This window comes from Drosophila melanogaster, chromosome 2L (genome assembly GCF_000001215.4).
Source record: "Drosophila melanogaster chromosome 2L".
Lineage (NCBI taxonomy): Eukaryota > Metazoa > Arthropoda > Insecta > Diptera > Drosophilidae > Drosophila > Drosophila melanogaster.
The window spans coordinates 13,258,893-13,286,670 of NT_033779.5; the positions used below are offsets into that span (position 1 = coordinate 13,258,893).

Sequence of the window (27,778 nt, forward strand, 5' to 3'; positions counted from 1 at the left end):
ATTTAGCTTTTATATCATTTGATGAGATTCCACTGGCAACATTGCGTATGAATGATGACCTAAAGGGCCACTCTTTATACGACTGAGGTCCACCCTAGTTAGCATTTATCTGTATTTCTACCTATAGTTGGCCTTTGTGCGTCAACGGAAATTGATCTTCCTCTAAAAATTCACCTCAATGGATTTTCTTTAATTAGCTATGTAATCCAAAAAAAAACTTTTAATTTAATCTGAAGGCAACGCGGTTGCACTGCTCATTGAACCTCCATGGGGCGGGGAACGTACTTTCTCAATTCGTAGGCACTTTCTGGCTTCGGTTCATCCGGATAGTAGTCCAGGAATGTTTGGCGATGAGCATAACCCAAAGAAGTGTACAATTGATAGGCAGCCCGATTACTGATTCGCATAAAGAGGTTAACATAGGAAGCTCCTTTAAGGTCTGAGACCATAAAGAAAAAATCCATTAGAGCAGTGGCCAGTCCAAGGCGTCGGTACTCCGGAGATACAGTCAATGCTGCCACATGACCATAGGGATCCTGGTTGCGCTTGACCTGATACTGCCCGAATATATATCCCATGGGTCTGCCATCAGGACCTGGAGCTATGGCAATCTGTGAGAGTCCTGGAAACTCCAAAAAATGCTTTACAAAAAAGGTCAGGCTATAAACCTCGGTGAGAGCATCGAAAACTAGTGAATTAATTTTGAACAAATCATCGAAACGCATTTCCCGAAAGCTAGTCATCACTTACAGCAAATTTGATCATACACATTATGTAGTTTTCTATTTTTTTTTTTTTAGATTTTTTAGATCTCATAGATTGACAAACTAGTGGCCTGCTTAAATGGATATAAATCTCTTTACTGTATCCATTCATTGCCAGGGTTATTTGTTGGGGTTATAGACCACACCCGATAAACATAATCAAGCCGGACAGTCGAAAATCTTCGCGCACAAGAATCGAAAATTATTTCTCGATCTTCTTCTAATGAGGTTAATGTTCGAGGCACTCGTTGACTCAGCGCCCTGTGCGCTTTTCAAAGATCTATTTATACGATTTAATGGCGCATTTTGCACAAAAATAAATAAAAGTACAAACCGATATTTGTCTTTATACTATGTGTATGCCAACATTTATATGTAAGCACACATTATCTTGGTAAGGAGCCGGATTTCTATTTATAATCGAGAGGCATCATCCAAGTTTGCTATGCTTTTCCATTTCCACAGGACAGGTGGTCCAGTCAGCAACTTGTAAATGTAAAATGCTAGCGCTAAAAATGAAAATCGTCTAAACGTCTGATGAAAAATGATTTGCTAATTCCCCAGCATCGCTCTTTTTCCCTTCTTTAGAAGACATACATAAATTTACATATACACACTGACTGTTTTTTTAGCGGCCGTTTTGTGTTATTTATTTTCCAAGCATATGTGATTTATAATGATTTATCATAAGATTTGGCCAGAAGGCGCGACCAAAACGACCAAATGGAATCATTCACATTGTGTCGGAGCACTTTTGTTTGTTTCTTTGGAGCCAACTCTTTAATGGTGGAATGCAGTTTCTTATTTTCTGCTTTACCACTCAATAAATAAAAAAAAACTATAAAATTTAAATTTCACTCAATATCTTGCCAAAACATTACAAAACTATGAACATTGAGAAATGTGTCCCAATTCGATCAATAAAAGTGCACTGCCGATCAAAATCTGAGAATCAGCCAAGTGTGAGATGTGGGAGTATCAATAATTTATTTAAGTGCATTGCGCATTAACTCGCCGATGATCGGCCCTGGGTGTAAATACATTATTAGAATTATTGTGTGGATCGGAAAAGAGGAAAACAATAAGTACGAACGTCCGCGGGCTTTCTCAACTTTTAGATTTCTTTCATTTAAATAAACTCAAAATTCACAGAATTTTCCGAGCAGACGCACTTTACACATGCTCACATGTGTACGCACACAATCGCATTGTGACCACTACAATCGCACTGATATGGACACGGACATGACCGATGGTCGAATAGAATATGTACTGAAGACGAAGGAGCATTTATTTCGAAATGTGAAATGTGCTTTTCGGCTTTTCGGCCGAGAAAATTTCGTGTGCGAATTCAGTGCGACTTGGGCTGCTAACTTGAACGCGTTGCAAACGAGAAAACCATCCGAAATAAAGAAATTTTCAACTAGAAACTAACACATAGATATATCTATACCATCTAGCTGGGCTGTCTATATATACGAATATATATAGATATAGATACGAGTATTTTCTCTAGCAAAAGTGAGCAATGCGTCGTGCCGCGTTTTATAAATAGCAAATTACAAAATATCGAAACGAACGTTGGTGAAAAGGGTTTCATAGTTTTAAAAACAGTGCAAAACCCTAAGTTCTTAGCGAAACTAACTTATCTGTATATATGAAAATCAACACGATATTGAACACAATATAGTATATGTATATGTATATAATTGTGGGAAAAACTATTTCCGAGTGGATCGCTTGTGTCCGTGCCGCAAATTATATAAGAACGCGTGATTTTTGATGCAAAATAATTTTCGGCTTAATATTCATAATTTAATAATAATTTTCCATAAATTTTTCAGTGTTTTTGTGTGCATAGGCGTCGTTTGCAAAATCTTTTCGTAGAACTTGCGTGCGTTTTGGTGAAAACCAACGCCTACGACCAAATCTAAATATCGCGATTTCTTCCGACTGGCGGCTGTGTGTAGGCGGTGTGTAAAAGTGTTCTGAAGTTGAACTTGAAATACATAAAAAGCGGCTAAAATGAGTTCTGGGTAAGAACAAAAACGTGGTGCAAATTAAAGTTACTTTAGTGCAACAGTAATCTTTTAAGCAAAAAGAAACTGTCTAATAGTCATAAGCTATTTTAAACTACACCCGATTTCTACCGGGGAAAGTCAAAAAAAAAGAACAAAACATAAAACAGATGTACTTAAAACAGAATTTAATATATGGCCGCTGACTTCGTAATACTGCGAAAAAAAAATAGTTCAATCGAAAGTTTCATAATTTTTCTACTGCTGACTATTTCAATAGAACGGCAAAACAAGGGAAAGATTATGTAGAATTATGAAAAATATTTTAAAACGCTTTTATTGGCTTGTGTTCTTTTAAAAGTTGGCTTTATGAGAAGTCTTTTTAGGCACTTTATGCGTCTTTTGCTCACCACTATTATTCTGACCACAGCTGTATGGGCCTATACGTATATATCTATAGTCTGAACATCTTTATGATCTCCGCTACAATTAAGGCTCACACATGAGTTTTTTGAAGGCCATCGATGGCCCACGCCCACACTAGAATCTCTTTATTATTTTTTTTTTTTTGGCTAGTCCCATGTTGCACGCGCTTTTTGGCAGGCGACACTTTCGGTGTTTTCCCCTGCTTTCCTAAGCGAATTAATTAATTAAATTTCCCATTTTTCAACAACATCTCGCTGGTGCACAGTTTTGTGTCTTAGACACGGCCAGCAGCTGTCTTTTGGCTTTGTCTAGAAGCAATTGGCACACGTGTTGGGTATTTAGACGGCTGACGGCATTCACCGGAAGTTTCCTTCGAAGCCACGCACATCATAAAACACATTCTCAAGAGCCTTTCACAGCAAAAAAGCCAGGAATTTGGCATAAAATGCATTTGTTTTATTTATTTTTTTCCCGTTCCTCAGACAGCACATTTTTTTTGCATTTCGCCGTTGACGTTGATGTGTGGCGCATAAATTTTCAGCTCCCACGGAAATCTGCGATAATATATTGACAAAATTGGGTCAAGCATTAGAAGAAAAAAATAAGAAGCACTAGGACCTCTATTCGATATTAAATTTCAGATTTTCATAATTTTCATTGTTTATATTCTACTTTCTGAAGTTTAGACAAATTCCATCGTCAAACTTTCGGCAAAGCATCAAGTATACGCCACGTTTAACATATAAATGAAATATATATCTTGTAATATCTTGACTATAGGTACTTACAAAATTTACGTGTGAACTTGGGACAAATATTGACCATGTACATGGTTTTAAAGTGTTAATGTTTATTTTAGCTTAAATTATTATTCGCATTTTAATGCCCGAGACTGTGATGCATTGCCGAACATGACTTTGATTTTTGTCAACGACAATTATTTTCACACTTCTTTGTCGGTTTATTTTTCACTTTTGTTGATTGCGTAAATCAGGTGTGAGTTTATTTATTTTATAAATTTTTGCATTTGTAAAATACGTAAACAGATTTCTTGTCCCAAGTTCAAGTTGGTCGCAGTTGACCGTGAAATTTGTATGCGAAATAGGGTACTAAACTCAAAGGAAGATTCCCAAGTGGATAAGGCACAAGATATAAAGCCACACCCAGATGACAGTTCAACAGCATTGGGAATTGATTATTGGACAGCGATGTGAATGTACCTAGATCGTTCCCATGATAGTTGATTCAATGATTCACTTTGCCTTTATGACTTCTCTTCAGCAATACACTCTGAATTAAAATTAATTAAGGGAAAGTTCACAATTAATTCGCAGTCAAACGTAAAGAACAATTTCTGCAATTTAATTATTTATTGAATTATGCTTACGTTTAAATTTACATTTTGTTTTGGGGAATTTTATAAGAACTATTGCTCAGATTTTTCCATGATTTTTACTATTTATTTGTTTTCCCGGAAAATGGCTTTGCTGTGCGTGATTTATTCCTTCACACTTTCTCCACAAACAAATATCGAATTTTCATGGCGCGGCTATATTTAATTTTTTTTTTTCATTTTTTACAAATCAATAACATGGCAATTTTTCAACCAGCACCAAATTCGAGCTGCAGGAAAAAAGTTAAAAATCGAAAAAAAAGGCGCTGGCGGGATTTGGTTGCCTATCTGACCAAAAACGACCGACGGTGAATGACGACATGTGGTCATGGTAGGAAAAATACACAGAAATTCGCGTTTGTATGCGCATATATTCCGCAAGGCAACTGAATGAGAAATATTACCGCCATCGATTGTGCAACGGGCTTTTGGGGCAGAGTCTGCGTTTTCGCTTTCACCTGGGTTCGCTGACGTTGACCCAGGCCAGATTAATATAAATAATTGCGAGTACCGACAAGAGCCAGACCCACTCCCAATCCCAATCCCAATCCCAATCGCAAACCCAACGGCTCCCTGTCTGATGTGCTCATGTCATGCAATCAACGCAGCTAAATGACAAATGCAAAACGAGTTGCACACTCAAGTGGCCGTAGAAAGTGATGAATGGCTTCCCTGATTGCGTTTGTTTTTCTTTGATTTTTGTTTTTTTTTTTCGTACGTAAAACTTTTTTCGCCGCCGTTCAGATAATTTTTCAAGGTCAGATACAACAAAAAAAAAGCCAGAAATATTATAGTTTTATACACGCTTGTGTCTTCTGGGCTGTGGGTGTTGTTGGTGAAACGCTAATTTTTATTGGATTATCCATCTTTGTTTTTCCTTTTACTTTTCCGTGAGAGATCGTTTCGTATTTAATGGGGTATAAATTTTCTTTCGTTTTATGTTTGCAAAATTAAGTTTCTTATAAATAGCATCGCATCTGTGTGTTTGTAGGTGTTTATGTTTCTTGCGTTTCTTTAATTTCTATATAGTTTCGGATAATTTATGAGATTAACCGCTAGACCTAAAGGCGTTGATCTAAGCATTTGCTTATGTTTTATACTTTGCTAAAAAATACATTTATTTTAATGTTTAGCTATATTGTTTATAAAATCGTTTTAAAAAGCTATTGCATTTAAGAACCTACTGCAACTAAGTGGGTCACAAAATGAAACGAAAGTGAAAAGAGAAAATCAAACGAAATTGTTTTTTTCAAAAAGAGCACAGCAACATTTAACACATAATTAAAAATCCCATTCTTCACGGTCAGAAGAAATGACTCTAGTATTTTCCGCAATCAGAGGCCTGTGGCTAACTAATTAGATGGCCCCCATGATTGATGTCTGCACAAAACCAAATATCTCTGTCTGACCCAGTTTCTGGCCAGCCAAAGCAGAAATATTGAATGAATAGGGAAACCAATTTCACTGACAGTTCTTTGAGGAACGAATATTATTGACAGCCACTCGAATTTCAAGTGTGCGTCAATTGGCGGCGCAGCACTTAAGTGTTTATTGAACCAAATGAGTCACTCGTCCGGACACCTTTTGCTAGGCGTCCACTTGGAAGGGATCGGGCTCGCCGTGTAGCACGATCTTGACGAAGATCCTACGCTGCTCTCCGGAGAGGCACAGCTCCCGAATGTCGGTGGCCGTGTACAGGAGGTAGTCCGTGTTGCAATACAGCCGATTCTGACTATCCATCAATGGACTGTCCAGGGAATTGCGCAGGCAACGCCATCCGCGCTTCTCGTGGGCATGGAATCCGTCGAGGAGTGTTACATTGGCACTCACCAGACTGGAGGGCACAGCACTCACCAGGTATAAGATGTAGGCCTGCTCGGTGTTCAGAATAGGAGGGCTCACATAGAGCATCAGGATAATGGGCAGATGGTGGACAATCTGCAGATCCGAAGTAACAGCACAACTAAGACCCGGCTTTGGGGCTCCCTCATAGGCGATGACTCCAATCGAATGATTTCGACCCGGTGTCAATTTATCAATATCCACTTCGTACTGCTTGGGCACGTCCTCAGCAATCTCGATCATCGAGTCCTGCGGACTGTGCCGCATCATCAGATGGGCCAGCATCTCGAGTGGCGACATCTGCGCCTGGCAATTGGTCACTGGACACATAGCCGGAATTCCATAGAGGGCCTCCAGATTCAAATTGGCGAATCGTTGGTACTTGGGGTTGAGATTTTATGGAACGGTCAGTTCACGCGGCTTTTCTTGCATTTGTTTTAACTTACCATAGTTTCTGAACTGGATAAATGGTATTTCTCCAAGTATTCGTTAAGAAATTAAACTGAGAAATCTGGTAATGTCTATGAAATGTCAGTGACTTGAAAGGAAACGCTTGGCTAATCATATTTCCTAAAAAGTGACTTTAGCTTTTAAGGGAATTTATGGAGTTGATTATATTATCCAATACTAAAAATACATTCATTATATACTTATTTACAGTCAACTGCTCGATATTCCAAAATGTCGATATGGTTCAGTTAAATTATTAAAGCTACACAAAAATACTTTTCTTGCTCATGGTTAAAACTATATAATGGGATCAAATGAAAGTAGATGACCAGAACTATCCACAATAATCGTTTGCCGATGTTGTCTCTTGACTTTCCCCTTCTTTGTGGCATTTTAAGTTTTTTACTTCGTACAAATTGTGGATGTCGAGCGACAAAAGAAAATGATTTTAGCCCAGTCATTCCGCGTTTTAAATTCCTTAACGCTTTCTTGCCAATTATTATTTAACTGTGCACAAAGCAGTCGCAAAAAATGAAAATAAGACTGAAAGAAAAAAACAGCAGAAAAGATAACATCTTATTTGTCTGTCAAGGCTAGTGGGCCACATTTCCGCAGATGATTGTTCAAATGAGTTAATTAGAGCAAGCCGAGTGCGCAGATTCGATAAAGAAATCCCCCGAACTAAAGATAATGCCGAAGTGGGAGATACCCGTTCTTTCGATTTGGCTTAATCGTGAAAAGCGACAGAAGTAATAAGCAGACGACATGACAGTAGAGTGAAAACAATTAGTAGCACGATAAGAGATGCAGATACAGCCGAAAGATACCAGATACAGATAAACGAAAGCGTCGCAAAGTCTTTTTGGCGTTTAGCTGGAAATTTGTCGCCATCATCGAACTGCATTGACAGACAAATAAATTGCTATACAGTCCGCGTGCCAGTCGGCCGTTTGTCAAGCGATCGATTTTCCTTTTGCGGCACCACCAATACCATCAAAGCGACTGGAAATGTATCTGCAACAAGTTGCCGAACAAGCCAACTCAGATGTGCCGTCCAACCTCCGGCGAACCGAACCCGACTTCAATGCGTCTCGAGAGTCCGCTGCGATCAGTCGCCCAGTGCGCTCCTCAGATACAGATAAAAAAAACGAACCTACGAGATACTTTTTGTGCGCAGCGCGTGTGTTTTCAATTTAATAATTAGTGAGTGAGTGAGTGATTAAAGTCGGATACTAACAGAAAGGCCGGGCAAATGCCATCTTAATTCGGAGCAACTTTAGCTCATGCCTAAAAATAATTCAACTGCGTAAGCGTATCTCTGCGAGACGGAAAACGGCTGGTCCACATAGTAGTGATTCTGTTATAGGTTCCCCCAAAAATTTCAGTGATTCTTCTCCGCCGATGTGAGTCAGCAGACCATTTGTCGGCTGCCCCTTGTCAAAAAAGGTTAAATTCAATTCCCACAATCGATGGTTGAGTCATTCGACCACCTAGGCTCCAATACAGCACCTTTGTTTGCATGTCCCCTGATCGGCCAAATGTAAATCGATTGTACAACCCATTGTACTTGGCTGCTTGAATTGTAACTCTTTGTTCTGCGCACATTTACTGATAAGCGCACTTGCAACCTGGCAAATGGGTTGCAAATATTTTCATTTCAATTGTTTAACTTCTAAAGCGATTCAAAACAGATCTGGACAGCAAAGAAAGCAGAAGGAACTACGGCGTAGCCCTAATAGTTTTATATATGATGTGGAAAAAATTTGCTTTGGGCTTTCTTTAAACCCACTTGCTTGTACCCATTCGCAGATAGAGGTCCGCTTTAAAGATAGTCGACCCACTTTCGTGCTATGCAAGTGTAAAAGCAAAATTCAGATAAAATAGTGTACAACAAAAATAAATTAGTATAAAAGTATTAAAACAAGTAAACAAGAGTCCGCGAGCAATGGCCACCTCAACGCTGCAATCTCCGTCGCCGTCGCCATCAAACGCCTCCGTGTCATCCAAGAATCCGCAGCTGAAGCGCGTAGTGTACTCCAAATATCGGGAACTACTTGGTTCTTATAATGATAAGGCCAATGCCATCATCGACACTCTGCCCGCATATATGGTTCGTCAGGATCGCGGATTTCAGTTGTCGGAGCTGCCCGTGAACGGGGATGCCAATCGCAACGGCCTGGAATTGTCGTAAGTCCGCTACGAGTATATCTATATATTTGTATTTATATAAATATATAGCTAAATTTTCTAAAGCTAAAATGCCAGAGCAAGAGCAATTTCCAAGTAAATATTTATCGCTAGATTAGCTCAACTGCGGAATGTGGGCGGCTGGAGGGAGCACCCTGTACGAACGATCTTCCGATCTCCGACTTCAGAGCCAAGCTATTTATAGCCAAGACGGGCGGACAATGACTATCATTATGTCATGTTGCATGTGGCAGCTTTCAAGTTCTTACTTCTTCTTCTACTTCTGCTGGCTGCCCTTGATCTTGAAATATGCGCGGCCAGCTGCAACTGCAGATTCTTCTAGGCAACTAGTTTGCTTTTACTAGAGGGTAGTAGGGGATATGATGGAACTGGACTAAAAAGAATCAAAAATATAAATTCAATAAATAAATTGAATAAATTAAACGTTATATTAAATGTATGATCACATAATGCACAATATATACATAATAATATTAATCCAAATAACACAATAAGCTCTCGTATAAACATCTCATAAACAAAATATGGCTATATAAGGGATACCAACTAGTTCATCAATCCGGTTTCCAGTGCTTTCCAGAAGACATCACCCGTATCTTGTGGATCCACCCGGTTGCCAGTTAGTTGCAAATGCCTTTAGATACATTTCTGCACGCTCATTTGCATGCGAAAAGGCAAAATAAAAGTCAAGCACACAACAACAAATTAGAAAAGTGAAAATGCGAATTGCACAGATGTTTTTCTATCATTTAAATTTGAAATTGTGATTGCTTGTGTTATTATTGCATGTTTTTAACTCACGCATGAACAGCTGCGACTATTTTACATGTATTTTTGGCAAATCATAAAGCCCAGTCATTAGTCGGTAAAATGGATTTACATTTATTTTTAGAAATGTATGTTTACTTAAGGCTAAGTGCATGTGCAACGCATATGCATATGATTCACAAAGAATATGTGCATGCTTGTGCCAGTAAATTAGTCATGTTGCATTATGATTATAGGCGAACTTTGTATGCCAGTTTATTGGTTATTTCTTCCCGGTTCCTTGAAACTTTTTCCTGGTGCTCTGACATTTTAATTGCCAAATCTGTCAGTGGCTAGCAAACAGTTGGTGGTCTTGTCTTGTGGTCAATTGCTTCTTATCCGCAGCCCCAAGTACCAAGTACTGACGCCATGTCCCCGCCAATTGACGTCATCAGGGGACATCTGTGATTTCAGCGCGTGTATCTTTTAGTTTTTAACGATTCTTTTGTTTTTCGAAAATTTTGGCAACGCATTTTTTAGTTCACTGTGCGTGACGATCATTGGAATTGAGAACAATGAATGGGTATTTACATTGCTTTCGTTGGTTCAGGAAATGTTTAGTGCATTAAGCTGACATTTTTCCAGGCTTGTCACGGTGTTTAATAACTTTTATAGCCCAGCCCAATATGGCAGCGGTCGAATGTTTCATACAGAAAAAACAGTTAACAAAACGGTTGTGTAAGTTGCATTTCCTATCCGGCCATAAAGCATCGATCGACCGATCGAGTCAATAAACGGGGAATAGACCGATCTGAACTGAACGACCTCACAATTTTGGGCACGCCTCGACAATTATGGAAGCTGTTGATGCTATTAATTCGCACATAATCAATGGCAAGTTCAACAAAAAGTTGATGCCCAACCTGACTGGGCATATGTATCCATAGTTTATTATATCCACCATGCCATGTCTATAAGGAGCTGACAGCATTTCTTCGACCATCCCAAATATGGGAATAATTAAAGATTTGTTTTGTTGCGACTCGATTCGATTTAAATACGATTTTCTGTCACTAACCGCAGGGAGTTACGTCATTTGCATTTGACTTTGATGCACGCGCTCCAATTTGCATGTAAGCCAGTTGTGGGTGAGTTTCGCAACCGTTTTCCCACACAACTTGGCCTTCGCATTTGCGGTTTCCAGAGTAGGGTGCCTTGTTTACTTAGTTTTATTTTCTTAATTATTTGGCGAGACCGCAGAGTTTTGGCCGTGTCAACTTTATGGAACAACTGCCAGGCAGACCTGATCACCTGTTCCTGTTCGCCTGACCCACTTGGATGCGTATCATCCACGCACACCAAGCTCATGTCAAACGGGCCTGACAACTTTTCAGAACCCGATCCCGAACTCCATCACTTTCTTTCGGCATAAACGGGCTTTCTGGTGGAGCCAACGTTAACGAGAACGTATATTGTCGCCGAACCTCTTCGATTTTCGCTTTTAATTAGCGAATTGTTAACGTTTAACGCATTTAAAATAAGCAAATTATGCGGAGAAAATTCGACGTTGACTGGGAAGTGGGATGCTCGTACATGAAGACATATTCAACGGGACTGAGAAAGTGCAAATGGGAAATTTTCACAAGCCTAAATAGGCATTAAATCAACTAATCTTTACAAACATTATTTTACGTAGATACTCTGAGGGAAGCCAGAAATCTTAGATCAGCTAGATAGATTAACTATTAAGTCTTTAATTCCCCATTACTCATGTTATGTCTTACAAATTTATTACAATGAAACTAATGCAGCCAATTTCTTCAATAGACCTTCTTATAGTCATGATACCACAATAACTTCTCACTTTCAACCTTTCAAATTTGGCACTTCATCGGACGTCTCACCTTTTATGGTCGGTCGTCCGTAACAACTTGAACTCACTTTCCCCCTTTTGATCGTTAAAAAAATCAAAACATTGGCTCGTTGAACTATCGATGATCGACTAATGAGTCGCAGCAGCTGCGAAGAAAGGAAAACAATACAAATGGGTGCTTTTGCCGGCGACCAAGAGCGAAATAATAAATTAGAAAAGATTTAACAAAAATTATGATAAATAGCCCATGCAAATTGGAGAGGAAGTCAGATTAACATGACAGCTGGGTTGCGAAAAAAATAATACCAACGTTAACTAAAAGATTAAAGTATTGTTAATGCATATACCTGTTTGAAAGCCTTTGCATTGTATTAATAATAATTATCATAATCCAACGAACTTATCGTTATCATGATATCTTTATCTTTATCTTTATTTCATCTTTACTTTTCCTGTTTAATAATTAATAAGATTATACTTACACATATTGAACAGATTTTTAGGATTTTCAGTAGCTCATCTTATACAGAAACAACGATAATCTTGAATGAAATTCGGAAATATTTAAATTAAATGATTTAATGATATATATATTGTCTAAGTACTGGTTAAACAAAATATTATTCTTCTTTGGTTGAATTATTAAGTGGTTTACAGAGATTTGAACTTTGTTTTCCTGCAGGTATGGACAGCGCGGAGGAGGCGGATCCGGAAACGGTGGCTACGAGGCGCCCGCGTGCGTGCAGAACGCGATGATGACAAAAGACAAGAAGCCCTTCACCTACACGCCCGGCGGCATTGATCTCTCCCAGATCCGGTCGGAGCGGATGGCCAAGCGGTTGGCGCGCAATGCCCAATCGGAAGGAGCAACCGGAGCCGCCCAACAGAACAGACCCGCCCAGCCACAGTCGCCAGGTGGGCCAGGTGGTGCAGCCAGTTCGATTGGAGCCGCTGCCATGGGCATGCCGTTCCAGGTGCTGCCGCCGCCACCACCGCCGCCGCAACCACAGTCGGGTAAGAATGGCACCCAAGGTGCTAGCGCCGCACCCCCACCACCACCCCCACAACAACCCAGCACATTAGCGCCACCCACTGGGCGCCTAAGTGCCCCTGGTTCCCCGGCTACGGCGCGCAAATCGCCAACTCCACAGCGTTTTGAGCCACCACCACTGGGATTCCGGCCGGAGATCAAGATACCGCCAAATCCCATGGCTGCACTGCGCAAGGTGGCACCGCCCGTGGAGAAGAACACGTTCTGGAAGGACGAGTACATTAAGGATCGCTCCAAGAGTCCGCTGCCCGAGGTGGCACCTGCTGCGAATGGAGGATATAGCAGCACCACATCCGATGCCGTTGATGGTGAGCAGAGCCCCTAAGGATTTGGCTCGCTTTACTTTTTGGGTGATTTTGGTTCAGCTACTGATCCCGATACGACTCATCACACATCGCCAGCTCTTACTAAGCGGTTGAGGTTGCTTCTTTTAAAAGCCCCATTCGACTAATCAAACATCCAAAAGGCCCTACAAATTGGCTCACAATCCTCCCACTAACAGCACTAATAAACTGATGTAATTTAAACTTTCTTTGGCTAAAAAATTCTATTTATTTTGTTTAATATAGGTCCAAGACCATCGGCGGCTAGCGTTGAAAGCAGCTACAGTCCTTACACTCCGACTCCGCAAGTGCCGCCCGTGGCCAAGAGTCCTCCGGTGCAATATCAACAGCCAACGCCACCGGCAACACCGCCGCAGCAGCAGCAGCAACAGTCGGAGCAGCAGCCTGCAACACGCCCGGAGTTCCGCAGTGTGCCCATGCCCACATCGCCAGCGGTGAACGTCTACACACGTCAATCGGACAGTCCCAGATCGCCTTTCGAGCCGCAGCAACAGCAGCAGCAGCAGCAACCACAGCGATCCACTGAGAGCCCCTTCCGGTTTGCACAGCAGCAACAGCAACAGTCACCGCAGCAGCGTCCACCAACAGCGATATCGCCGCTGGCTCAGGTGCAGCAGCAGCAGCAACAGCAGTTGCAACAGCAGCAGCAACAGCAGTTGCAACAGCAGCAGCAACAGCAGTTGCAACAGCAGCAGCAACAGCTCCAGCAGCTGCAGCAACAGCAGTTCCAGCAGCAACAATTGCAGCAACAACAGTTCCAGCAACAACAGTTGCAGCAGCAGCAACAGCAGCAACAGCAGCAACAGCAGCAGCAACAGCAGCAGCAACCGGCTGTTCAATCAGTACCATGGCGCACTCAACGTGCTCAGCCTGGAGCACAACAGCAACAGGATTCGCATCCACAACCAATCTACAACAATGTTCAGCAGCAGCAACAAAGATCTCGCGATGTCTTCAGTCCGGCAAGGAATGAAACATCGGCAGCAAACACGTTCAATTCACAGCAGCAACAAAACCAATTTGGTGGAGCAGCAAAGCCGGTAAGTGATCTATAAAATAGATTTTTATTTATTTTATTCTTTTTACTCTGGAATCTGCAATGCAATTAATCTTACTATTCAAGATTGCCCCACTTATTTTTGCGTTATTTCCATATCGAATTGACCTTTAACTATATTACTCATACGACATTGAGCATCATTGTGCAAGTATCTGTGTGGCCTATGAGTAATTCCTAAGTAAACCAGTCACAGCTAATTTGACAAATACCCATATATGCTAAGTAATATGAAGTGTTCACGTTGCTACAATGCAAATAAATGGAACGCCTATAATCACTTACATTCTGTTTTCGCGGAAGAACATTAGGATATTTATAAACCAAAATCTTTGCGAGAGAATGCTCGAACATTGAATGCATTTACCAAGTGCAGTGTCTAAAATTAAGCGCAACCAAAGGCCAAACACGAATTTTAAACTTGAGGCGACTGACGAGCGCAAAACTTCATGGGGAAATCTAAAAACCAGAATAATCATGTTAAGAAAACATTGGTGATTAACAATTGCTAACCAAATGTTGTATTATTTTTCCTTTTTTTTTCAATGTGCAGACCAACGTTGGATCGCTTTACATAGCTCCACTGGCCCAGCCCACTGAACCGCAGGCTCAACGAATCCTTTTGCAACAGCAGCAGCAGTCATCTGCTCGGGATTCTCCCATGCGCCAACTTCCACAGCAGCAGCCGCAGACCAATCAACCGATGAGATGGCTCAGTTCACAGCCGGCTAGCAAGGAGCAGGCTCCATGGGCTCGTCTCGAGGAGAATGGCAACGTCCTGCCCTCCACCTTGCGTCAGACTACCCCGCAGCCCCAAGTCGTCCCTCAGCAGCAACCACAGCAGCAGCAGCAGCCACAGCAGCAGCAGCAGCCCACCTTCTACCAGCCGCAGTTGGTCCAAGGTAATGGCTACGGACCAACACCGGTTTCAGCCGCTCCCATCAGTCTGCAGAACTTCGGATCAAATCCACAGCCTGGAGGACTACGTTTGCAGATCAACTTAAACACCAATGGCAACAGCAGCAATAACACAAATCAAAGTGCTCCACGGGTGAGTTTAAAACTAGAGCATTTTGATGATTATCACAACATGCCCTGTATACGACGAGTTCATGTCGGCATATGGAGTATTAGTGTATAATTATCATAAATAAGTCTGACATATTTCTAACTATGTTTTGATCCGCTTTTATACTTTCCTTAGAAAATGTTGTATTTAATATATAATTATCTTTCTTTTATAGGAGCGTATCATACCGATAACTCTAGAGCAGACGCCGACATATGCCGCAGCCCAGCCCAACTTTGGTGGTAAGTTTTTAAGACAACATCTTGCTTTATGTGTCTTCCGTACAATATGTGTGGCGCTTTCCTAAAATCCGTAAATGTTTGTGACTAATACCCAACGTAGTTTATTCCCACCCCAAACCCACCGAAACTCCCGTGCACTCTCCACTCCAAAGGAATGACTTTCACCCGTGTATGATTTTCCCAAATTCCCGCTCTCGTCCAATTGTGTAACTCTCCAACTTTTACATCAAAATGTGTCTATGTATACTCTTTCTATCCCACGAAAGCGCCTGCAGGTCACATAATACGCTCAGCTAATCAATTTGTCGATCAAGGTTACCAGAATTACCCACCACAAGCCCAGCGATACCCGTCGCCCAATCAGCCAACGAGTACGAGTAACAACACCAATGGCAATGCCACCCGGCTAATCCCGATAGCCATCGAGGGAGGACGAGGCGGTCCAGTGTCCCAGTCGCCAGTGCTGCTGCAGAAGTAAGTCAACTTTTGTTTGCGAAGGTTTTACCCTTCTGCCGGCTATCCTTGTGCCTTATCAACACCCAACAATTGGCCCGCACTAATGCGATTTAATTTTGTGCTTTTCTACCAACTAAAACAACCAACAACTACTTAGTGGCAATTACAATTTGTATGTGCACCAGTGTCCGCTCGAGGCGGAGATCCTCTACAGAAAGAATCGTCTCAGGTAGTACGAGAGCACTGTGCCCACCAAAGTATATCGAGCAACATCAATACATCATGCCATGCATTCCTCTGTGTGTTATAATCTCAATTCGAATCTGATATTTCAAAATTGAAAATACTTTGATCAATTGAAGCTAGCTAGAAGATATATTTTAAATAACTTAAAAGGTATCATAAAATTTTCAAATATCTTAGTTAAATTCTTTATAAATTTAGGTATTGAACTTGTTTCGTATCACAACAGAAATAAATAGATAACAAGTGAAATTGATTAGGTTTTTTGCATCGTAGTTAGCCTCATACATTACATTTGCATTCTCGCATATAGTAGAGTTTCGTACATTTATGCAAAATTCTAAAATTGGTTTCGTTAAGTACCCCGATCATAAATCCAAGCCAAATCTAACCAATAATTCAAACGTTTCGTTCGCACCAAACAAAATCGTTGTAATTTGGTTAATTTCAAACATTTTCGATGGCATGCTAACCAACAACCTAACCTAACACACGCCTATATCTACTTGCAGCGATCCACGCTCACCGCCCATCCAATCGAAATCGTTTAGAATATTGCAAAAGATAACCGACACCGTGGACGATGGCAGCGGGAATGGCGATTCGCGGCAGGACTTGCAGCAGACGCCCCAGGAGGCGGAGCTGCAGCGGCCGCAGTTCGCCCGCCAGATGAGCGCCCAGCAGGCAAGGAATAGTCCGACCATCGAGCAGATGCGACGCCTGCAAATCGGACAGGATCAGCAGAATAACCATCAGCAGTCGGGTACGCCACTAGCTTGGTCCCCGCAAGGTGAGATCTGATAGGTTGTCCTCCTCATTGCTCCTCGCCCATCCTCAGATATCTCACATCTTATATATATATATATACGGTATTATATATCGGTGGGTAAGAGTGTAGTTGTGGTGAAAGTTCTTAATCCTTGGGGAGTGTCCTTGGGTCCTTGGGAAAACTTATACTAAACCCTATAACCGCTTTTAGCTACAAGAATACCTTCTGGTTGATAGAAACTAACCAGCTTACTGTATCTGTCCTGACTAGAATTGCTAGAATCGGTGCTATGCCAAAATTATGCAGCACTACTAAGTAGAATATATGCTAAGTAGCTATATTATTGAAATATTATTTCAATTAGTTGGCTTTAGCTTATGAAAGTGAATGTTTTTGTTTCAGGTAATGGAGTCTCCGCTCAGAACCGATTCACGCAACAACGATATGGTAAGGATTGAGTTTAAGGATTAGTTAGTTTTAAGTATGATTAAATATCGATAAAAATAATACAATAAATTATTATGTTTCTTTAGATGCCCCCCAACAACAACAGCAATATGTGCCTCCAAGTGAACAGCAAGCTCCGGAACCCAAAAAATACACAGGCAGCGCTATACCCAGTCGATCATTCAAAATTCTACAGGCAATGACAACACCTGAAAATGCCGGTAAGTACAGATGTGCCGAGTAGTCAATGTGCCGACTGATACACTTGGAAGGATAAATCGTTTTCTGAAATTAAGTTACAAGTTTTATAAACCATACATCAGACAAATATCATGGCTGTATATATACTCAGAATCCATCAAGCATCACTAATCCCTACCGATCACAAAGTTCACTCAGACACAAGCACATGGAGCATTGCACCAAGGATCGTAATTTTTATAAAACCGTTTTTGAGAGATTTCACCTTTTTTGCTGAATGGTGTCCAGACACTAGATTGACCTAATCCCAATGGCTTTTGATATTAATTTCGAGCATCCCACACCATTTTGCTTATACTCATGCGCCATTTACTTGTACATAGCTTGCTTGACCATTTAACCAATCAGTTATTCAAATCGCAATTGATCGGATCAATTTGATAAAAGAGATCACATTCGAAAACCAAACATTTTGTTCGCACTCTCATCGTGTCTATTTCTCTTTTTCTTCTTTTATATTTGATAACCGTGTACCACAAAACCGACCTCAGACCATAAAATTCACACCGAGCTGGACTCGGATTTGGAAAATGTTGAACTGAACGAATCCCCAAACAATAATAATAATAATAATAATAACAGTAACAACGGAAGTACTGAAAATAATAATAATTATAATAATAAGATTAACAGTAAAACCAATAAACGTCATAGCTACACTTCATCCACACCCACATCATCACCATCAACCTGCACAGATCCCACCATCCATTCATCGAACTCATCTCTTAGTTCGGATAGCTCTTGTCCCCCACAGCCACCTCGATCGCAATCCGTTCCACCCCAGTATCCCTATGCCTTCGGGTATCCGTATCCATGGTACATGCCACCCCCTCCACCTGTCAATGGTGAGGGAGCTCCCTGGCCATATCCCTATTCATATCCACCGCCACCTCCTCCACAATCGATTGATGGAAAGCAGGCAGAAGGATTTCCACCATATCCCTATTACTACCCATATTATCCGCCTCCCTTGCCACCTTATGGACAACAACCCGGGGAAGCTCAGATACCGCCGGGCTATCCTCAGTTCCATGCCATGCCACCATATGGTCACCCGTATCCCTATCCAGTGGCTCCCAGTTACAGTCAGAGTTCCACCGAAGAGAGCAGAGCCAGCAGTGTTCTACCGGATATAATCATCACTCCCAGTACCGATGATATACCCTCGCAGGTCATAATGAAACATCACATCCGAGTGGAGCCACGAGAGCCACCAAAGCGGGCGCACTCTGTGGAAATAGAGGAGGTAGTCAGCAAACCGAAAGCCCGGAATATTTGCACCAACAATCACGAGGTCATCGATGTGCTGAGCCAACGATTGGCAAATATCAACAAGATTGCCAGCGGCAACACCCAGGCGAATCTCTCCAAGCAGCTACAGAAAAACTATGCCGGTGAACAAGCCAAAGAACTGGGTGAGAGATCTCCCAGCGAAAATGCCTCCAATTCGGATAGTGAATCAGAGGAAGAGAGCAGCGATGACGAAGAAGATACCCCTAAGCTGGGAGCTCGTCCAGCTCCCTTGCAGTCCATTAAGTCGGTGACAAATGTGCAGGTGTACAAGGGTAAAACACTGGAACAGCATTTGGACTCCGAGAGTAGCGATGATGAAGATGATGTGACTACAGCGGATGAAATGTACGATGAAGAGGAACAGATCGAGGAGGAGCAAGAAGGATTGGTCGAGGAAATGGAAGATGATTACATTGTTGAGGAGGATCTTAGTGTTATATACGAGGAAGAGAGTGAACTGGAACGTAGCAGTGAATATGCCAAGACAGTCATTCGAAAGGATGACTCCCGATCCACCATAGTTGATGATATTGAAAAGCAAATCGAAGAAAATGATGATGACGATGACGACGAGGAGTCCAACTCGGTAACAGTTCGTTTGCCACTCCGCTTCTCCTTCAGTCGCAGTTCGAATGATGAAAACATTGCCACTGTGCAAGTCGGTAATACAACACAAATCGAAGAAAAACCCATCATCGCGAGCTCGTTCAGTGTGGCCAAGGTCGAAAGTGATGATGAGGATGATGACTGTGAGGTCAGTGTTACCATCAGTTTGTCGAACTCTTCACGTTCTAATTCTGTGGAGAAGGTTGCCCAACCCTACCGACCCTCCAATGCATATCCCGTGGAGGATATAAGTACACCCATCAAAACTAGTGAAGAAGATGTTTCCGCATCATTCTCCCTTGGTATGCGTAACAAATTTATGGGTGAAACAATTGCCAATGATGTTACTAATAATATATCCCGGGATCAGGCAAAACCAAAGAACGACGTCACCGAAGTTGAGAGCTCCCCAAAAGAGGAATTCGACTTCTTTGCCACTTTGATGGCCACCAAAATGCAGGCTCAGAAAATGATGGAGCAGTCTAAAAACTTTTGGAAAACTCCTGACCCTAAGATAGTAGAACCCGCAGCTGAGAAGCCAAAACTTCGACCTAAGGAGAATATTCCTGAGACAAAACCACCAAGACCAATATCTGGTGATATGTCCAAGACCGAGGCTTCGCTGGAGGCAGCCAAGAATAGCTTCTGGTCCACCTTCGCTACGACCTCAAAGGAAACGGAGCCCAAAGCAGAGCAAGAAGATGCAGCTGAGGAAGTCGACTTCTGGGCAAGCATAGAAAAAACCTCTGATAAGGAAGAAAAACAGTGGACCAAGAAAAAGAAGACCGTAACCTATACTCCTTTGAAGAAAGAGGCAGTAACTACGGTGCAGCATTGGACAACAACGTTTAAGGCTCACTTGGAATCGTTACCAATGCCCCAAAAAGCCGAGGTGCATTTTGTAGTTGAGGAAAAGAAAAAAGAAATTGAAGAACCACAAGAGGAGAATCAGGGTAAAGAAAATGATTTTTGGGGCTCAGTAATTCAGGATAAGATGGAAAACACAGACAGTGCAACGTGGGAACGTACAGAATACAACTCAGAACCTTCTCAGGGAGTTACAGAGCAACCCAAGCAACAGGATGAGGATAACGTTGACTTCTGGGCCAATATTGAATCATCTAATAATTGCGAAGATGAAGAAAAGCCCCACAACATCAGCTATGATCCCACAAAATATCCTGAGGAGCCCCGCGAAGTGGATACTGATGAGGAGATTGACTTCTGGGCCGAGATAGAAGCCAAACGCAAACCAGGAGAAGACGACGACGAAGATGTCACGTTCCATAAATCGGCAACTTTCTGGGCTCGCAAAGAACGACAGAACTCTGTAGAGGAAACCCCTTATAAGCCTGTGGAAATCAAGGCTTTCAGAGCTAAGTTACCCGATGAAGCAGCAGTAGAAATTGATGTTTGGGCCACCCTAGAAGCAGCCAGAGGCCACGAGCCCGAAATTGTTGATCCTGCGGTGGAAGAGGAAAAGGTTCTGGCCGAGCAATTTGAGGAACTTAAACACGAGAGCTCAGATGAGGAGGAGGAGGTTGCGGAGGAAGAAAAGGAGTTAGAGCAGAAGCCTCGGGATGAAGTCCAGGAAAGCAATCTCAGCCATATGGACACCATGTCACTGGCCTCGATGCACGAGCCAGCTACAGTCTATACATGGGCTCCACCACCACAGGAAGCAGAAGATAATGAGGAGGAAACTGATTTCTGGGCGGACATGGAAAAGGAACGATCCAAGAAGGAACAGTTCGAGGAGGCGGAACAGAAACGACACAACTACCGACAGGCCATGGCCTTCTTCAATACCTCCATCGATGGTCAGCAGTCACCGCCACAACAAAATGCCAGTCCCAATCGCAGCAGTGTTATCCTGGAAGTCGAGGAGCCACAAGAAGTAAACCTGGGACCACCTGGTGAGTACCAGATAATAGGCGAAGATGGCGTCGTCGTGGAGGAGCACAAGCCGGAGATAACGGAAACGGATGGTGATGAGCGAGGTGCTGCCACTCCAACCAATATGGAGCCACAACTACCAGAGGTCTATGTGGAACCCGAGCCGGAAGTAAAGCGCCTTGTCAACGGACTTCCTGATCTTGCCGTTGAGAAGTTTAGCGAAAAACCGAAGATATCGGTGCGTGACAGGATCAGCGCCTTTGAGGTGATTCCCTCGGCGACAAATGATGGCGCCAAGGGACTAACCAAGCAATCCCTATCAGTGGATAGTGCTTATGGCAAGGGAACCCTCTCGCGAAACAGCAGCACTCAGCGTTCCGAGTCGGAGATTGAGGAGGACGACTCCGGGGTAACGGACATGAACCGTCAGCTGTCTGAGACGGACACAGAGTCCGAGAGTTTTCCGGAGTTGCGCAAGATGACCAGCTACCAGCGGGCAGCCACACATTCCAGGCTCTTTAAGCTGTTGCAGGACGAAAACGATGTTCCGGAAGCGGGAGCCCAACCCGCCGATGAATTTCAGTTCAAGCCCAGTCGCAGGAAGATTGTCCATAATGTGTCCATTACTAGACGGCAAAATCCAGGAGCTCTAAATGAAGCAGAGACCATGACGCAGCGCAGGGAACGACTTTCGCTGCCGCTTCGCAAGAATACCAGCATCGATGCGGACAATCCCTCGACCCCAAATAGTCCTGCCTCCCCCATAATGGGACCGTCGGCCAAGAACCAACGTGTGGTTAGCGATAAGTTGGTAAATGAATTGGTCCAGAGCCTGCTGCTTAAAAGCGACAGTTCGCATTTGAGAAATCTGCCCATGGAACGTCTTCAGGCAGCCGCCAAACGAGCCCTGGTGGAGGAGATGGACTCCGCGCAGGAGAACAGCTCGCTGGACAGCACGCCGGCACCCACGCCGAAGCATGACAAGGAGTATTCGGACTACTACAACAGCTGGTGCGACGCCAGTGGCAGTGGCGACGAGGTGTTGCCATCCAAGAGCTTCCGTGCTCTGCAAGATCCAAGACGCAGTCCTTGGACGGTGCGTTGTCCGCGAGTTCTCAGCTCCAAGACGATAAACCGGGACTTGGCCCGGGTTACAGAATCACCGGAAATAGCCAATGGACGGGGCAGCAAAAGTCCCGAATGCTTCCGTCAGAACTCACACTCCCAGTCTCGGGAACGATCCGTCAGCAGTTGGCGGAGAGTTTAGGATACGGCAACGAATTGCCTTTTGTATATAACAGGGCGGGTCTATAGTCTTTAGCAGGGATGTGAGACCTGTTCAAATGGAAAAAAAGAATCTCGTGAGGAGAATCTGAGAATCAAACGAAATGTAAAGCGAACCTTAATCGAAACAGGGAATGTTTTCAGTAACTAACATCCTATTTCTGGTTAGATATTATTATCCAGTATCTAGGAGGGTTAGGCTAGCAGCTAAGCGCTCCAGAGCCGGATTTCACTCCCGAACTTCTCGTAAACTAAGAAACTACTGCATTTGGCCGAAAGAGTCACTGCCTCTGGGAATGTGTGATAAAAAAAAGAGCCAGATTTTGCATTTCATATCTCACCATCATTGAACTATCCGCACACATTGTACATTATGAATATCGAATACACTCAACACATTAATAAACTAAATCTAATTAAACATGTAAATAAACCAATTGAAACCAATGAAAGGAAATCGTTCATTCGTTCGTTCGTTTGTTACCTCAGTAAAGCGCAAACCCAAAAAACCAACCGAAATCATTTTCTAAACTTACATGAGTATTTTAAAATTTGTAAGCCGTAACTCATGAAATCGAACCAAATAATAACAAGCATATAAAACTGAAAAAAAAAAACTATCAAGCGCCACAATAAACAACAAAATAAAAACCAATTTCATCTCAACTCAATGATTTTGTAAAACTCGTTCAAAATCCTAAGGTACCTAAAATTGCAATTATTAAAAATTACCCAAAACCAAGTTTTAACTAATTGAATGTTTTCATAATATTCCAAAAATTGTCCTCTTTCTATTCTATGTATTTAATTTTATTTTCGCCGCTGTTTGACTTTATTATGTGTGCCGTATTCTTATTTTTGATTTGTCTATAAAAATATTTGCGATCTTTGCAATTGAAGTCGAACAAATTAACTCAGGTTTGTATGCGCAAATAATCAACAAATAATTTAAAGTAAATACTATGAGTAAATGCATTTACCATTTCCCATTTATTATTGTTCAATGGACCCATAGATATTTATAAAAAAAAATCCCTTTTACATCGCAAATATTTTTATTACACTATTGTAGTTCCTTCCCCAAATGCTTCCCTAAAAACTTGAGCTTGGAGAGCAAACTCCACCTTGCAAAGAACAACGAATGAAGATTACTCTTTTGTTGTTGAGACCATAAATAAAAACTATCGAAATAATGGAGTGAAAAAATATAAAGTGAAAAATTGTACAATATGACTTGTCGAAAACTCGTTCGTTACATTAACCATTCATGAGTTTACAAATGCATAATTAAATGTTTCTTTCTCTTATACTCGATTAACTTGTTTTATACACACAATAAGAAATAAATATTTTAACAAACATTAATCGTTAACTTTAATAATGACAATGAATGGCTTTTACCCCAAAACTTAAATCGAATTGAACTGAATTGAATGAATAATACAAACAAAAGTTTAAAAAAAAGGTGAAGTTTTCTCTCAAAATTGTTTTGGCTGCCTGGCACTTGCACTTTCTCAGTTGCTGCTTCAATATTTCTGATTTTGTTATATATTTTTTATTTACTTTTTACGTTTACTTTTTATGTACGTAAGTCTGAACCTGAATCGGTGTTCATGGCCAAGTCAAGACTGGAAAGTTTCCACAATTTAGTGTTAGCTTTATTTGTTTGTCACTGCCAGTTAAAACCATTTTAAAGTAACACTCTTCTTGGTTTAATCTTTTTCAGGACCTGGTCAATCGGATCTATAATTATTTCTCAACGCCATAGAAATCAATTATAGCAACTCAACAGCATCATAAAGAAATCGAAACGAAACTGAATATTAATCAGATTGCTTGTTATAGTTATGTAGTTTAAGTACCAGACACTCTGAGGATCGCCACAATCAAATAACTTGGGAACGGGAACAAGTTTTTAGTAAAATTTCTTTACACTAACAAACATCATTGTAACTGAGAATCGAAAGTTTTTATTGTTGAACGCGATTTGGTAGCAGCACTAAAACCATACAAAACAATTCTAACACAACTACGAAGCAAATAGCGAAAGCGAATATATACTAATCCTAAAAGTTAAGATAAAGAATGCAGGTGCAATGAGGTAGCAACGAAACGAAACAAAATCCAAGAAATCGACTATGCTTGATATGTATCCGGATAACACGAAAGCGCACATCAAACACGACTAATAATATATTAAATATTTTTGTTACTTGCGAACAATATTATTTCATTTATGAATATTATCTTTTGTTTGTCATCAATATTTATTATTTTACTTAGTTCGTATGCATACGAACGTTCTGCACATTTATTTGAATATTATTATTTGATACATAAATAAACTATATTTTGTGTTGTACAATTTTATATGCAGTAAACATTTTTAGTAAATAAAGAAGTCAAATCAAAAAACTTGTACTTGTTTGTATACAATATCGATGGAAATAAAACCGACGATTTGGCTCTTGAATACATGGCCCATACAAAAATAAAACACTTGTAGAGGTGCAGAGAAGCCAAGTGTAGCAAAACCTTTTCATACTGTTACGTTTTTGTTTAAATTCGTTACATGAGTATACATACTTCATAACATACAATATTTTCATATTTCATAGTTTGGACTTGCTGATCGATGTGTAACGCCAACTTTAAATTGTTAGCTACTAGCGTTACAATCAACTAACTTTTAACTCTAGATTATATACCGATATTGCATAGTCACTTAATTTGAATAGTTTGAAAAGCTATATGAACATTAAATGCATATGTTAAGTATGTTAATAGTTTACGTATTTACTATGAAAAACCTTCAACAGTAAGTTTTTATAGTTGGCATCGAGATAATTTCCATTTGTACAACTTATCCCATATGAGATCAGCAATATAATATGCTTAACAACTGAATATACAATATTTGTTTAAAAATAGCAACAAAACTCGTAGATACATTTTGTAAAGTTATTGTGTACAATATTGCTTGGCTAGGTAACTTTTATATATTTCTCACATACCATTTAAGTGGCTAGACTGTCCACCTGGACTTCCATCAGCTCTTGCACAATGCGATACTCATGACAGTCGGAGCACAGTAGGCGACCATTCGAACGGTTTGAGCGCTGCGCCTTCTCATGACAGACAATGTGCACTAGTTTGAGATTCTTTAGGGAGAATATTTCTAGAAAGTACTCCAGTACTGAGATATCGACCACTTGCTTCTTATGAATTGAACACTTGGTCTGCGGATGACTCACAAGTTCTTCCACATTTGCAACAAGTGCGGGAAGGATTGTGCGGCACAGTTCGATTTGGTGGTCCAGATTCCAGACCTGAAACAAAATGAGATTCTCACGCGAAGCGTACGGATTAATAGTGTGCTGCTTAGAGCAGCTGTTGCCATTCTCCGAATAGGAGCCCTGGCAATAGAAGTCACCCAAGTCGGAGCACAAGGAAGTGGACCATTCGTCGAGGATGCAGTTTTCCTTGGTGTACTCCCTAATCACCTGCCTCAGTCTCTTGCTGGGTATCCTGCCAGCGTCTGTTTCCTCGTCGCCCAAGTGCTGCTTCAGGAATTCATGCTTTTGCTTGCAATTCCGGTCAAACATCATGGAGAAAAAGTCGCAACCGATGAGCAGGTATCGAAACTTCTCCAGCACAGAGTTTATCACTTGTCGGGCCTTGGCATTTTGGCGGTACAAGGGATTGCGGGTCAGCTCCTCCTTGGCCTTATAGTAGTAGCCTCGCACACGTGTCTGGGCACGTGTGGCCATAGCTTCCTCCTTAGAGTGGAAGCGCTCCTCGCCGCCCGTGAACCACTCCACGTGCTCGGCCTTTAAGCTGAGGTGGGTCTTGCTGTTATCCAGGACGCGTCGCTGCTTTTGGTGTTCATACTCCGTTATCATGCGGCGGAACTTTTCCGGATGCTGTTCGATAAAATCGTAGAAAATGTCAGCCACCTTTAGCAAAGGCGATTGTTGTCGCATCTTCTCAAACTCAAAATCGGCATCTAATAGAAGACAGATTAATTGTGATTAAGTTAAATATTTAAACTGCAGCTCACCTGTTGTAATGACTGCATCCGGGCCAGACACTATGAACAGCGTCTGGGCGGGTAGGCTTTTTAAGTACTCATCGTCGGACACCTCGAAGCCATCAGAAGCCAAATACAAATGTGGCTCGAGAAGCTAAAAGGTAAAAAAAAAACGATTTAATTGTAATGCCCTTGACATGGCCGAATTATAACGAGGCCAGGTCGCCCAATTCCTGGTTCAGGGGCCTTCAGTTTGTTTCACATTTCTCTTTTTTTTTTTTTGCCAGGCAAGGACGTTCCATCAACAGGTGGTTAGCTCTACTATACAGGACATGCGCATTGGCATTTACTAGTGGCATTGAAAGAGAGCCAAACAAACGCGGAAGCCACTGCCAGGGACATGGCCTTGAAAATTACCAGAGCCAGGAACTTTCAGCCCATCTACGTGGGTGGGTGTATATTTCGCGCTTTTACGCAGGAGTTTTTCCTGTTTTTTTTTTCTTACCGGGAACTTGCTTTTTGCCTTGGCTATCAGCATTTCCAGGGAATTGGCTCCGATTCCGTATTTCCTCGTTCGCTCGTTGTCAGTAACCTTGTAGCCACGCATTGGAGCACCTGCTGTTCCCCTGGATTCGGATGAGCTCACATCCTTGAGAACTTCGCCTGTTGGCTGGCTGCTTTTCTTGTTATTCGAGCTGCTGCGTGTTGTCGGTGACATGATTGCATCTCTAATGTAGCTGATCATCGTTCTGGCTCATAATAAAGTCAACTTTGGAATGTAGTCCTCGCAGCAAGTTTCCTTATCCGCGGACAAAGCAAAATAAACTAGCAGAACAAGGCATTTTTCGCGCTTCTCAACACTAGATTCTCATTGAAAGATTCTTTAGTTGTGCTGCAATTTTAGCTAAAAATTGCAAAAAGCTATATAATAATAATTTATTTTTTCCCGTGTTTTGTAATTAACGAAATATTTTTTATATTTTTATTAATCAATTCAAATTGATAA

The 27,778-nt window shown here is 41.6% G+C and overlaps 4 protein-coding genes and 1 non-coding gene across 17 annotated transcripts; 2 read left to right on the plus strand and 3 right to left on the minus strand.

The window, feature by feature from the left end:
* Positions 1-171: 171 nt before the first annotated feature.
* CG31730 (uncharacterized protein) lies at positions 172-851 on the minus strand. Its single transcript, NM_165033.4, has one exon. The coding sequence runs from the start codon at positions 741-743 to the stop codon at positions 255-257; it is 489 nt and encodes a 162-aa protein (NP_723799.1). The 5' UTR covers positions 744-851; the 3' UTR covers positions 172-254.
* A 1,264-nt stretch (positions 852-2,115) lies between these two features.
* On the plus strand, positions 2,116-25,151 carry CG44085 (uncharacterized protein). Of its 13 annotated transcripts, NM_001103687.3 has the most exons (12): positions 2,116-2,285; positions 2,609-2,800; positions 12,404-13,080; positions 13,342-14,156; positions 14,727-15,224; positions 15,418-15,484; positions 15,751-15,958; positions 16,098-16,169; positions 16,696-16,973; positions 17,355-17,399; positions 17,486-17,620; positions 24,469-25,151. In NM_001103687.3, exons 2-12 carry the CDS (start codon positions 2,790-2,792, stop codon positions 24,489-24,491), a joined length of 2,829 nt encoding a protein of 942 aa, NP_001097157.1. In that variant the 5' UTR covers positions 2,116-2,285; positions 2,609-2,789; the 3' UTR covers positions 24,492-25,151. The 13 variants fall into 13 exon arrangements, with proteins under 13 accessions (NP_001097157.1, NP_723804.1, NP_609629.1 ...); NM_165037.3 differs by lacking the exons at positions 16,098-16,169; positions 16,696-16,973 and adding an exon at positions 8,703-9,080; NM_135785.3 differs by lacking the exon at positions 16,098-16,169.
* CG31848 (uncharacterized protein) lies at positions 6,104-6,984 on the minus strand. The gene is made up of 2 exons (NM_165036.2): positions 6,890-6,984; positions 6,104-6,824 (listed from the first exon to the last, which is right to left on the minus strand). Exons 1-2 carry the CDS (start codon positions 6,890-6,892, stop codon positions 6,189-6,191), a joined length of 639 nt encoding a protein of 212 aa, NP_723803.2. The 5' UTR covers positions 6,893-6,984; the 3' UTR covers positions 6,104-6,188.
* Drep4 (DNA fragmentation factor-related protein 4) lies at positions 25,020-27,570 on the minus strand. The gene is made up of 3 exons (NM_135787.4): positions 27,278-27,570; positions 26,803-26,926; positions 25,020-26,748 (listed from the first exon to the last, which is right to left on the minus strand). Exons 1-3 carry the CDS (start codon positions 27,515-27,517, stop codon positions 25,760-25,762), a joined length of 1,353 nt encoding a protein of 450 aa, NP_609631.1. The 5' UTR covers positions 27,518-27,570; the 3' UTR covers positions 25,020-25,759.
* Positions 26,035-27,646, plus strand: asRNA:CR44083 (antisense RNA:CR44083). Its single transcript, NR_073770.1, has 2 exons — positions 26,035-26,933; positions 27,060-27,646.
* Positions 27,647-27,778: the final 132 nt, after the last annotated feature.

Coding starts and splice junctions, on each gene's coding strand:
- CG31730 (NM_165033.4), bottom strand. CDS start 743: ATGACTAGCTTTCGGGAAATGCGTTTCGATGATTTGTTCAAAATTAAT.
- CG44085 (NM_001273511.1), top strand. CDS start 8,839: ATGGCCACCTCAACGCTGCAATCTCCGTCGCCGTCGCCATCAAACGCC. Junction 9,081..12,403: donor CGCAACGGCCTGGAATTGTC/GTAAGTCCGCTA, acceptor GTTTTCCTGCAG/GTATGGACAGCGCGGAGGAG. Junction 14,157..14,726: donor TTGGTGGAGCAGCAAAGCCG/GTAAGTGATCTA, acceptor TTCAATGTGCAG/ACCAACGTTGGATCGCTTTA.
- Drep4 (NM_135787.4), bottom strand. CDS start 27,517: ATGATCAGCTACATTAGAGATGCAATCATGTCACCGACAACACGCAGC. Junction 26,927..27,277: donor AGGCAAAAAGCAAGTTCCCG/GTAAGAAAAAAA, acceptor TTTACCTTTTAG/CTTCTCGAGCCACATTTGTA. Junction 26,749..26,802: donor GGATGCAGTCATTACAACAG/GTGAGCTGCAGT, acceptor GTCTTCTATTAG/ATGCCGATTTTGAGTTTGAG.